At 42.2% G+C, this 12,299-nt stretch overlaps 1 protein-coding gene across 3 annotated transcripts in view; it reads left to right on the top strand.

The window, feature by feature from the left end:
- LOC105482856 (exportin 6) overlaps positions 1 to 12,299 on the top strand; it is a 117,798-nt gene that overhangs the window by 44,347 nt on the left and 61,152 nt on the right. For all 3 annotated transcript variants that reach the window (XM_011743226.3, XM_011743227.3, XM_024793136.2), the window contains 2 exons: positions 189 to 348; positions 3,415 to 3,492. In XM_011743226.3, the coding sequence (XP_011741528.1) occupies positions 189 to 348; positions 3,415 to 3,492 (238 nt within the window). The remainder of the gene's footprint in view (positions 1 to 188; positions 349 to 3,414; positions 3,493 to 12,299) is intronic.

Below are 12,299 nucleotides of genomic sequence, written 5' to 3'. Positions count from 1 at the left end.
GCCTCCCAAAGTGCTGGGATTACAGGTGTGAGCCACTGCACCCGGCCTCTAAGTGATGTTTCTGAAGTGTTGTTTTATGTTCATATAAGATTAAACACACACAGATGCTTCACAGCTTTAATACTGCTGAGTCCTCTTTGTGCTTTATCAGTTCAACACTCTGCTCAGAACATGCTTTTTCCTGGCAGTTGATCCAGTCCCCTGTGACAACCCCTCTTGGGCTGATCATGTTGAAGACAACTTCAGAAGAGCTGGCTTGTCCCCGTGAGGACCTCAGTGTGGCTCGGAAGGAGGAGTTGCGGAAGCTGCTACTGGACCAGGTGCAGACAGTGCTTGGGCTACTGACAGGTGAGCAGTATGGTAGTACACAGAGATAGAGGCCTGCCCGCAGGCGTCCAGAGTTCAGGCCTTGGCGCTCAGCAGCTTTGAGCAGTTGTTTGCACTGTTTCTGAGATAGCGTGAAAATGGGAAGCTGCATTCCCAACACCTATAGCCCAGTGTCTAGCACACAGTAGGACTGCAAAATAGATTTGAGCCTTATTTTCCTCGTAGTCTTTCACTAATTGGTCCTCACTGTAACTGTGATCAGTGAGGGAGAGTCCAGGTCATAGGAGTATGCCTACAGTGCCAATCACTGCATGGTAAGTTAGGTGAGTGGCAAGCACTCTATTTAAAATAATTTGAATTGAAGATCAGGAGAAGTTGGAGTAGGAGGATATGAAAATTCCCGTTCTGGGTAAGGAAGTGAGACGTGGTGTGGAGCCATCTCCTTGTGCACTAGGTTGTAGTTGTATGTAGCATTTTGTCTCTTCTGTTTGATGAGTGCCTCGTGACAAGGTGTAAAGGGTAAGAAGAAACAGAAAGCAAACCACAACATGAGACAGGAAGGTAGGAGGAGAGGGGAGTACCCTGGGTGCCCGGGGTGGCTTCTCTGTGCTGCTGTGAGACCTGTTTGCTAGGGAGGCACGTATGCAATGCCTGGCCATGAGGCCCTGGGAGTGCCGGCAGCCTGGGCTTGCTACTTGAGGGAATCTTGTAGTGAAAAGAAGTGTTTTTATCTCTAACTCCTTTATCCAGGCTTCTTCTTGGATGTCTAAGAACTTTCTTTGTATCTCCAGTTTAGTGCTTGGCATGTGGTGGGCACTTAAAATTGGCTGAAAGAACCATTGATTTAAAAAATAAACTTGGGTTAGTGCAATGGCTCAGGCCTGTAATCCTAGCGCTTTGGGAGGCTGAGGTGGGAGGATCACTTGAGCCCAGGAGTTTGAGACCAGACTGGGCAGCATATTGAGACCCCCATTTCTGGAAAACACAAAACAGAACAAAACAAAAAAGTTAGCTGGGTGTGATGATGCATGCCTGTATTCCCAGCTACTCAGGAGGCTAAAGAAGGAGAATTGCTTGAGCTCAGGATTTTGAGGCTGCAGTGAGCTATGATCGTACCATTGCACTCCAGCCTGGGTGACAGAGTGAGACCCTGTCTCTTTAAAAAAAAAAAACGAGCTTGGCATTTGCCCCCGCATCCTTCCCTAAAGCCCCAGGGGTAAACCTAAACCTTTAGAGTATTTGTTCATTCAAAGCACTTTTTTTTTCTTTTTCCTTTTTTGAGACAGGATCTCTCTTGTTGCCCAGGCTGGAGTGTGGTGATGTGAACACAGCTTACTGCAGCCTCAAATTTTGGGACCTAAGTGATCCTTCTACCTCAACCTCCCCTGTATTGCCCAGGCTAGTCTCTCACTCTTAGGCTCAAGTGATCCTTCTGCCTTAGCCTCCGAAAGTGCTGAAATTACAGGCGTGAGCTACTGTGCCTGGTCTCAAAGCACATTTTTTGACACCCCAACTAAATGTCAAATTTCTAATGTTAGGGACCATGTTTTATACCTCTGTGTCCTACTGTGCCTAGCAGTGTATTAAATATTTAAAAAATTGAGATAAAACTCACCATTTTAAATTGCAGTATTGACTGGCTTTTAGTATATTCTTGAGGTTGTGCAACCTTCAGCGCTATTTAATTCCAGAACATTGTCATCACTCTAAAAAGAAGCCTCATACCCATTAGCCGTACCCGCCCCCCCAACCCCATTCTCCTCTCCCCCAATCCCTGGCGTTCACTAATCTACTTAGTCTGTCTCTATGGATTTGCCTTTTTTGGACTTCTCATAAAAATGGAAGCATACAATATGTGATCTTTTGTGTCTGGCTTTTTCACTTAGCATAATGCTTTCAAGATTTATTCAGGTTTTAGTATGAAAAATTTGAGAATAAGATATTTTCAAAAGCCTTTATGATCACCTTATGTTCCGGGTTCCATATGGGTACAAAGAGGAAGAAAACACAGTTCCCACCCTCAGGTAATTTACACTTCAGTGGGGAGAGACAAGTAAGCAGTTAAAGATGTTTTAAGAGCTATAACAGAGTTATGTTTTATGTGTAGCAATTCCTGAAGGAGGTGACAGCTGAATGGAATTTTGAGGGACAGGCAGGTGGCATTTAGTCTGGTAGAAAGGTCAAGTTGAAATTGGGAGGAGGAGAGCAGGTCAGAGGTTGAGAGGGACACATATAGAAGGAACAGCAGACCTCATCTGTTGGGTGGGCTGAAGCGTGGGTCAGGTGAGGCTAGATGAGGCTAGCAGAGGCCAGGATTTCCGGCCTGTTTCCTGCATGAGGAACGAAAGAGAATTAGTGGCAGGTTTGTGGGGAACGAAAAGTTGAGTTTGGGATATGCATGTAGTGTAGTCCAGGAAGCAGGTGGACATGCAGGTCTGTAATTGCCTTGCCTTGTTTCTGAAGCCCCCATCATGTGATGCAGTGCTTGGTGTATGTAGTCAAGGTGAGTTTGGGCCAAGAACAGGAGACTTGAGAGGCTTCAGAATATGTTTTCGTGAAGCCGTGGCAGTGGATGAGTCACTCTAGCAGTGAGAGTGAAATGAGAGGAGAAGCAGAGCAGTAAGGGAACCTGGGGAAACATGTGTGTTTAAGTGACTCATGGGCAGAGGATGGAAGTAATAGTGAAAGGGATGGAATCGAGTTCAAAGAAACCAGAGAAAAACCAGGAAAGAGTGGTGCTACTGGCTCAGATAAGGGTATAGGCAGTGGCCTGTCATGCCACAGCGTGGTCAAGGAGGATGGGGATTAAGTGACCGGTGAGTGCACGCAGCAACCAGGTGACTCTGGCAAAGAGCAGTGCTGGAGGCATCAGTGGGGAGAGGCCACACCGCAAGACCTCAGTGAAGCAGTGGAGAGCCAGAAGGCAGCTGTGAAGTCGAGAGGCACAGCTGCTTGCTGGAGGAGGACATGGTCAAGAGAGGGATGTTCAGGTGCTGATGTTTGATCAAAGGTATCAAGAAACTTTCTCGAAATCTTTATATGCTGGACATTATTTCTCTTATAACTCTGTTTCTCCTTTCTTGGTAGGTATCTTGGAGACTGTCTGGGACAAACACAGTGTTACTGCTGCCACTCCACCACCATCCCCGACCTCAGGAGAAAGTGGTATGGTCTGCCTGCCAGCCAAGGCATTCTTCTTTTTAAATGTATTGGGGGCCAGGTGTGGTGATTTGCACCTGTAGTCTTCAGTACTGAGGAGGCTGAGGTGGGAGGATCACTAGAGGCCAAGAGTTTGAGACCAGCCTGGGCAACATAGTGAGACTCTATCTCTATTTTTAAAAATTACATAAAAAAAAATAGTCCTAGGTCGTTGTCCTCATTTTTTTCTTTTTCCCAAATGTCATGGCTATGTGCTTGTGCTGAGATTGGTAGGAGCCTTTGGGCTTGACACTTCTGCTTGTCCTTCTTCTACAGGGGTGGCAGGAGGTGGGCAGCAGCCCACAGGAGAGGACATAGGAACAGGAATATTGAGTGCTTTCTTCCTCACTGGACTCATGTTGCCCAAGGCAGAGTGGGGACCTCTCTGCCTGCATAGTGGCAACTATGCAGTAGTTAGCATTGAGTCAACATTGGTTAAGAGTCATTTGGTAAAGTGGGGCATATTTGCAGAGGCTATTAAATAGTTTACTGGTTGCTAGTTATTGTCCACAGTGTATTAATATCTGCTTCAAAATTCAGAGTGCAGTTCATCTAAAGATGACTGCTTTCAAGGATGGATGGAAAGAGGAAATTGCATCTGAACAGGAACTTTTAGTTTCTAAATGCTGCTGTTTACACTAAATGATCACAGATGCTTTTCCAGCAGAGTACATCCTGTGAATTGGCACATATTTCTTCCTCTACTGTAAAGGTTGATGTGGCTAATGAGAAATATTTCCACATCTTCTCCTTTACTTCAAGGAGATAGGCTGTGGAAGTCAGACATCTCTAAGCCCAAACTGTTTTATGTAGCCTGTTGTTAGTATGTGGAAGTTGAAATTCTTGTAGAGTTACTCTAGAATTGAAAATCTATCTGAAAGTTTTGAGGAGTACTCATAGTGCACTAGTTATTACAAATTCTCATTATCTTACTTGGATTAAAAATTATTAGAGGCCGGGCACGGTGGCTCAAGCCTGTAATCCCAGCACTTTGGGAGGCCGAGACGGGTGGATCACGAGGTCAGGCGATCGAGACCATCCTGGCTAACACGGTGAAACCCCGTCTCTACTAAGAAATATAAAAAACTAGCCGGGCGAGGTGGCGGGCGCCTGTAGTCCCAGCTACTCGGGAGGCTGAGGCCGGAGAATGGCGTGAACCCGGAAGGCAGAGCTTGCAGTGAGCTGAGATCCGGTCACTGCACTCCAGCCTGGGCTACAGAGCGAGACTCCGTCTCAAAAAAAAAAAAAAAAAAAAAAAAAAAAAAAAAAAATTATTAGAGAGCCATTTGTCATACTGCTTAGATTACAAATAATTATAGAGTTCTAGAGTGCATTATAAGCTCATAGGAAATGGAACTTTGTATTTGGTGGCAAACCTTTGTTCTTTAGGTAGATATTTGAGGTGGCTCAGCAGATTTATATGTTGCAGTATCTGGATGATTAAAGAAACATTTAGAAATGATTCAGAGATTTGATTTTATGAGTGAACGAACACCTTGGAGTATCCACGGTTAAGTTTGTCGTTTCATTTAAATTCTGTTTGCAAATACTAATTCTTTTTTTTGAGACAAGGTCTCTTTCTGTCACCCAGACTAGAGTGCAGTGGTGTGATCACAACTCACTGCAGCCTCGACTTCCTGGGCTCTAGCAGTCCTCCCAACTCAACCTCCCAAGTAGCTGGGACCATAGACGTGCACTAACATGCCTGGCTAATTTTTGTATTTTTTGTAGAGACAGGGTTCGCCATATTGTCCAGGCTGATCTTGAACTCCTGAGCTTAAGCTATCCACCCGCCTCAGCCTTTCAAATTGCTAGGATTACAGGTGTGAGCCACCATACCCAGTCAAGATTAGTTCTTTTGAATTAGATTTGTTTTAGACAGTTGACTACTCGCTAGCATGGTTTACTAGCAGCAGCAGTTTACTGTAGAAGAAACACTTGTTTGTGTTTCAGTTGGCTTCATCCAGAGAGGTTCTGAGCTAACTCAGTTTATACTTTGATAGGCTCTATTTTCCTCACGGCCATGTTAGGGAATGTCAAATAATACAAACCAGAAATGTGTGCTTACCTCTTCCATGTGTTGCCCAGGTTTTATGAGGCTAGGCGGAATAAAATATGAACTTGCCATTTGCATGTAACAAAACCTAAAATGTGGTGCCTACTTCTTGAGAATTGCCTCTTAAAATTTTTTGAGATGTTGGATTTTAGTATTTGAGAAATAACAAAATAAATTGAGACTATAGGGGCACCTAGGGAGTGACATAAGCTTTTAAGCTGGTATACTTCCCTTTTAAAAAAAATTGCATGTTTATTTGTTACAATGTTTTTATTTCTTTTTATGGTAATGTAAGTGAGGTCATTAGATCTTGTCCCACTATTTGGACAGTGCTGATGATGCAACCACCATTCATTTTGATGCTTTTGCTCAACTGTCTTTGTGCACTTAAGACGCCAAGTTAAGCAGTAAAATTTCCAGAAAATTGTTTTGCTTTCTTGACCATATCAGTTTTCTGGAGAAAATTTATTCTGAGAAACTTTAGGCCCAGTGAAGCAACCAACCAAATACCTTAGCACACCCCAGCTCAGCCCCTGCGGAACTCTCCTGCCCTGTGTGTTAGGTTTAGTAGCCCCCTGAGGCTTGTGAGGTTTTTTCCCCATATACTTTCTTTTAATATAGTTTTCTGTCTCATCACTTTTAAAGAACCAAGCCCAGGGACTAGTTCCTGCAACAACTCCTTTAATAGTCTGGATGTAGAAAAAGGTTTGAAGGAATGTGTGTGGTTTATTTCTCAGCGTAGTTCCCCCAAATTGTTACCCTGACTCCTAAACTGGCTGCAGTAGTGATCACTCACCTCACAAGATCGGACTGCTGTGGGACAGATGATAGTCTGTTTCTTGCCTACAAACAAGGAAGCTTGCCAGGGGTTGCATCGCCAGTGAGCAGAGTGGGGACATGAACCCCTACCAGAACCCTAGAATTCCGAATCTAAGTGCACGGTCATCGTCCTAGCTTTGCTTTCTTGGTCGTTCTCACCACTTTCGTCTACTTCCTTCTTCCCCTGGTTTTGAGTCTTGGCCCTGCCACTTACTCTGTGACCTGGAGTGGATCCTTTACCTTCTCTGACCGCTGATGTCCTTGACTATAAAAAGGGAATAGCTTTCTCTGTGGATAAATGAGGGAAGATGTGGACATTGCCCCCTGCCTGCTGAGGCTGTTCCTTCCTGCTTCACTTGAGCAGCTTCATCTTCCTTCATCTCCTCTCATCTTCACTTCTCTCTGCCTGGACCAATGGGGAAAAAAGTGCACAGAATGAGATTATGTGACTACAGCAATTCTGAGTTAGCTTTGATTGTTCTGCAGTAAAATTAAGGGACCATATCTTTCTCATGCACATGATATATAGTTTCAAATATAGAGCTGTACATAGGTGATGATGAAAAGTTCTTCAGGGTGAGGATGTATCAGAGAGCATGAATTGAGGCCAATTCTTAACAGATTGCATATCTTCATGTACATCTTTTCATGTATTCCTTATATACTACCTATAGAAAGGTGGGACTTGGGAGGGTCACTTACAACTCCTGTGATCTTATTTTTTCCTCCAGGGGCTCCTTGAATAGAGTTTCCCCCCTCTTTTACTGGACCAAGGCTGCAGTTAGATCTGTGATTTGTCCTGCAGGGAATATTTGTTAATGTCTCCATGACTGGAGAAGTGCTATTGGCATCTAGTGAGTGGAGGCCAGGGATGCCGCTAAACACCCCACAGTATACAGGGGACCAAAGAATGATCTAGCCCCGGGTGCCAGGAGTGCTGAGGTTGAGAAACCCTAAGTTAGTAAATATACAACTGATAGAAAACACATGAAGTTTCAGTAATTAAAAAGCTTTGCATGAAAGTTTATTACAGGGCTGGGCATGGTGGCTCAGGCCTGTAAATCCCAGCACTTTGGGGGGGCCGAGATGACAGGATCACTTGAGCTTAGGTATTTGAGACCTGTGTTGGCAACATAGTGAGACCCCATCTTATACACACACACGGACACACACACACACACACACACACACACACACACACACGGGCATGGTGGCTCATGCCTGTAGTCCCAGCTACTTGGGAGGATTGAGGTGGGAGAATCACTTGAGTCCAGGAGGTTGAGGCTGCAGTGAACCATGATTGCACCACTGTACTCCAGCCTGGGCGACAGAGCAAGACCCTGTCTCCAAAAACAAAACAAAAAAAACAAAAAAATAAGAGAACTTGATAAAGTTCTCTTAGGTTTGTATTGAAAGTGCTGCTGCATGAAGCAGAATCTGTTTTGTGGTGATTCCTTCCACTTTGATTACAGTGTAAGTTTTGAAAGTTTTGAAAAACACTTCCGTCATCCACTAAAATACCTTGAAACTTTTAAATTTGAGTAAAATAATTTTCATGGAGAAATAGCCTTAACAGGTTCTTTCCCCGGCCCCAACCTTTTTAGGCAAATGAGTCGTGGTACACTCCTTAGCAAATGCTGACTTCCATGACCATGGTCCTGCTACTTTCTTTCTTTTGAGAACAAAAGCAATCGCAGATCATTCATATCCACCTAAACAGTTTTTGCCTTTGCATAATCTTGTTCAGTCTTTGTCTTCACATATTTGTCTTCCTATGCTTGTAGTCATGGTATACACATGCTATTATTTTACATATGATTTTAGGCCATACATGTTTTTCCATATTTTTTCTCTTTTTTTAATACAGAGAACAATTAAGAATATTTTTCTGTATTTAAATATTAGCTTTCTTACTGCTCATTTTTCCTGGTTGCATTATCTTCCCAGTTAACTTGCTTTTTGGAAGGGAACATTGGTTTTGAGGCCAGATCCTGGTTTGATTTCATTTCTACCTCATGCTAACAGAGGGACTTGGGGAAACACTTGGTTTGTCTGTGCCTTAGTTATTTTAATGATCTGTACATATGGGTAATAATACCTACCTTAGAGTTGTGAATATTAAATTAGAATATGCTTATGTAGTTTTCAATATAGGGCCAAGCAAATAATCACAGAGCGACGGTGGCTGTTACTGCTTTTACTATAAGTATTATTATAGATGTTTTGTTTTTTTTTCCTTTTAGCATCCATTCTGGAAAAAGTCTTCTGAGCCACATACTAGGGACAGCTCTTTTTTTTGGCTTCTCATAAATCAACTTGATAAGTCCACTTTTAAGAATAGAACGTAAACCCTTCATTAATAAATTCACAGAATCCTCATTATAATGGCGGAGGAGGTTGAGGCCAAGAAAAGCTAACCAACTTCTTCATGTTCATCCAGCATTAATGTAAGGCCTCAGCTCTCAATAAGTTTGGGGACCCCTGGAAGTCCCCTAAACCCTTTTGGGAAGTCCCAAAGGCCAGGTATTTGTTCATAAAAATACTAAGACATTGTTTGTCATTTTTATTCCCATTCTCTCATGAGTATATGAATAAAAAAGTTAATTCCAGATTTCATATTGCAGTTAACCCTCAGAAATGACTGTTCATCAGACTTTAATATGATAGAATAGACACAGTCACTTGAAAAGGCCACTAAAGCCCTTTGTTCATTTGTAGTTGTGTATCTGTGTGGAGCTGCATTTTCTTCACGTACTTCAGTGAAAACAATCTGTTGCAAAACAGTGGAGGCAGAAGCAGTTGGGAGAGTCTAGTTATCTTTTAAACCAGCCACTAAAGAGATTTCAAAAATATAAAAACTGTATTACCCTTCTCACTAGTTTTGGGTGAAATACAGTTTTTTTCATTTAAAAATGTAATGCTAACATGATGGCTTTGTAATTAAATGAATTAAATATTTAAACACTTCTCAGCTTTAATTTCTAATATGGCAAATATCAATAGAAGTAACCCTCCTAAGAGCTTTCTCTTTGGGATGCTTAGTAATTTTTAAGAGTGAGGACTTCTGAAACCCAAACATTTGAGACCTAGTGCTATAAAGTACAAAATAAAATGTAAACATTTACCCAGTATCTCATATAGAAAGAACATCAAATAATATTTGATCACCCCAGACGTCTCTACACAGGGATAAGACAGATACAAAGACAAACATAGTATCAGATTATATATTTTTTGTTTTAATAACAATTAAATTTTAGTTTTACTTGATTTTTTTTTTTTTTTTTGAGATGGAGTCTCACTCTGTTATCCAGGCTAGAGTGCAGTGGGCATGATCTTGGCTCACTGCAGCCTCCGCCTCCCGGGAGCAAGCGATTCTCCTGCCTCAGCCTCCCGAGTAGTTGAGATTACAGGTGGCCTCTACTACGCCCGGCTGATTTTTGTATTTGTAGTAGAGATGGGGTTTCACCATGTTGGCCAGGCAGGTCTGGAACTTCTGACTTCAAGTGATCTATCTGCTTCAGCCTCCCAAAGTGCTGGGATTACAGGTGTGAGCCACCGTACCCAGCATTTTCTTGATTTTTTTTTTAAAGATAGAGGCTCACTCTGTTGCCCAGGCTGGAGTGCAGTAGTGCGATCTCTGCTTACTGCAACCTCTGCCTCCTGGATTCAAGCAATTCTCCTGCCCCAGCCTCCTGAGTAGCTGGGATTACAGGCATGCACCACCATGCCCAGCTAACTTTTGTATTTTAGTGGAGACAGGGTTTCACCATGTTGGCCAGGCTTGTCTCGAATTCCTGACCTCAATTGATCTGCCTGCCTTGGCCTCCCAAAGTGCTGGGATTACAGGAATGAGCCACTGTGCCTGGCCAGGTTTTACTTAAATGTAACAACGTATTAAATTTAAGGAATTGCTGACCTTGAGGTGCTTTTTCTACAATTCTATAAGAAATATTAATTTCTAAAAGATACCTGTATGGTTAAGAAAAAATGATAAAAATCAATTTTGTACTACGTGTTCGAATTTTGTGTATCACCTCCCCCTCACCATGTTTAATTTTAGACCATGTATTTTGGGACTTCTTCCTTGTGAAAAATGGGAAAGTTAGCTAGCTAACTTTTTAGCTAGCTAAAAAGGAATTACCCTCTGTAATTCCTACGTCTGTTTAGTCTTGAGTCTCTATGTAATTTGATGCTGGTGTGTCCTTTTGCTACAGCTTCTCCATTCCTTAATTCTTTATTTTGATTTGTCTCTTTATCCCTGTGGTTTCTTTGTTTGGTATCCTCCTTGAGAAGAATTTGTGGAGTTACCTGAGTTTTTGCATGTTTGAGAGAATGTCCCCAGGCTGTGAATGTTACTGTGGAGAAGTCTGACTGAGGTGTTTTCTCCTTTGTATCTGTACTTTTCTGCCTACACTGCTTCCTCATTTTAAACATTCTTAATATTGATCACTCTTCATCATTTTTTTCTTGGAACAGGATAAACCTTTTCATGTTGTAGAGTCACATCATATTTCAGGAAATTTTTCTTCTTATTATAGTTTTTTTTTTTCTTTTTTTCTTCTTTTTTTTTTTAAAGACGGAGTCTTGCTCTGTCACCCAGGCTGGAGTGGAGTGGTACAATCATAGCTCACTGCAGCCTTGACCTCCCTGGGCTCAAGCGATCCTTCCACTTCAGCCTCCTGAATAGCTGCGCCTATAGGCATGCGCCACCATGCCCGGCTAATGTTTGTATTTTTTGTAGAGATGGGGTCTCGCTATGTTGTCCAAGCTGGTTTTGAACTCCTGGGCTCAAGTGATCTGCCTGCCTCAGCCTCCCAAAATGCTGGGAATGCAGATGTGAGCCACCACTCCTGGCCTGTTGTTATAGTTTTAAATATTTTTCTTCTTTTGTCTTCTCTAAAATAATTTTACAGCTTTTTTCCCTGTTTCATTTTGTTTGATTTCCTTTAGTTTAGTGCTTTCAAAAATCAAGCAAGCATAAGAATCGCTTGGAGTGCTTATAAGAACACAGATTCCTGGGCCCCAACCCCTTCAGGCTCTACTCCAGTAGGCGTGGGTTGGGGCCTGATGATTTGTATTTCTGACAAGTTCTCTGATTACACTACTGGTCCAGGTTCACAGAGTAGCCCCATGTTTCTCCAGTTTTGGGTCTTGGGGTCCCTTGACTCTTAAAAAATTACTGAGGTCCTCAAAACACTTTGTAAGTTATATCTGTTGATAGAAAAACTGAGAAAAATATAGAAATAGTCATTAATTCATTTAAAAATAACTGATGAACCCATTACATATTAACAGATAATATACTTTAATTAAAAAACCTACATTTTTCAAAGCAAACAGAAAAATTCACTGAGAAGAGTGGTGGTGGTTTGCAGTTTTGCAAATCTCTAACATGTGGCTTAGCGAAGGGCAGCTTCTGCATTTCATCTGTTGCAATATCCTGTGTGATGTAGCCTCTGGAAAGCTCCATTGTACACTTGGAGATAATGAAAGTGGAAAAGGAAAAGAGCATCTTAGTATTCCTTTAAAAATAGTTTTGAATTTGTGGACCCCCTTCCCCGTAATCAACAGCCATTTTAATGTAGATAACCTCTATCTTTTGTTTGGTAACATGCTCTTGTAAGAACTTACTGTTTTGTGTCCATATATTTTAATATGTAAGTGATATAGTGAAACTATCATTCTGTTTCTTTCTTTTAATTCAACTGTATCTTTTTAAGGTCTCTCCAAACTGTTGCCCGTCTATGCCTTAGTCCTCTATCTGCTCACTGTGTGATATGATATCTGCCTCTGCATTCCCTATCTTCTCCCACCAAGGAGGAGGTCAGACTGCCTCTAGCTCTCCCCTTCATGCACCTCTGCCTGTCCCCTCATGGACCCGTGTGAGGGTTGTGTT

This window comes from Macaca nemestrina, chromosome 18, assembly GCF_043159975.1.
Source record: "Macaca nemestrina isolate mMacNem1 chromosome 18, mMacNem.hap1, whole genome shotgun sequence".
Taxonomy (NCBI): domain Eukaryota; kingdom Metazoa; phylum Chordata; class Mammalia; order Primates; family Cercopithecidae; genus Macaca; species Macaca nemestrina.
Note: the sequence above shows the minus strand (reverse complement) of the source record. Positions and strands in the feature narration are given on the sequence as shown.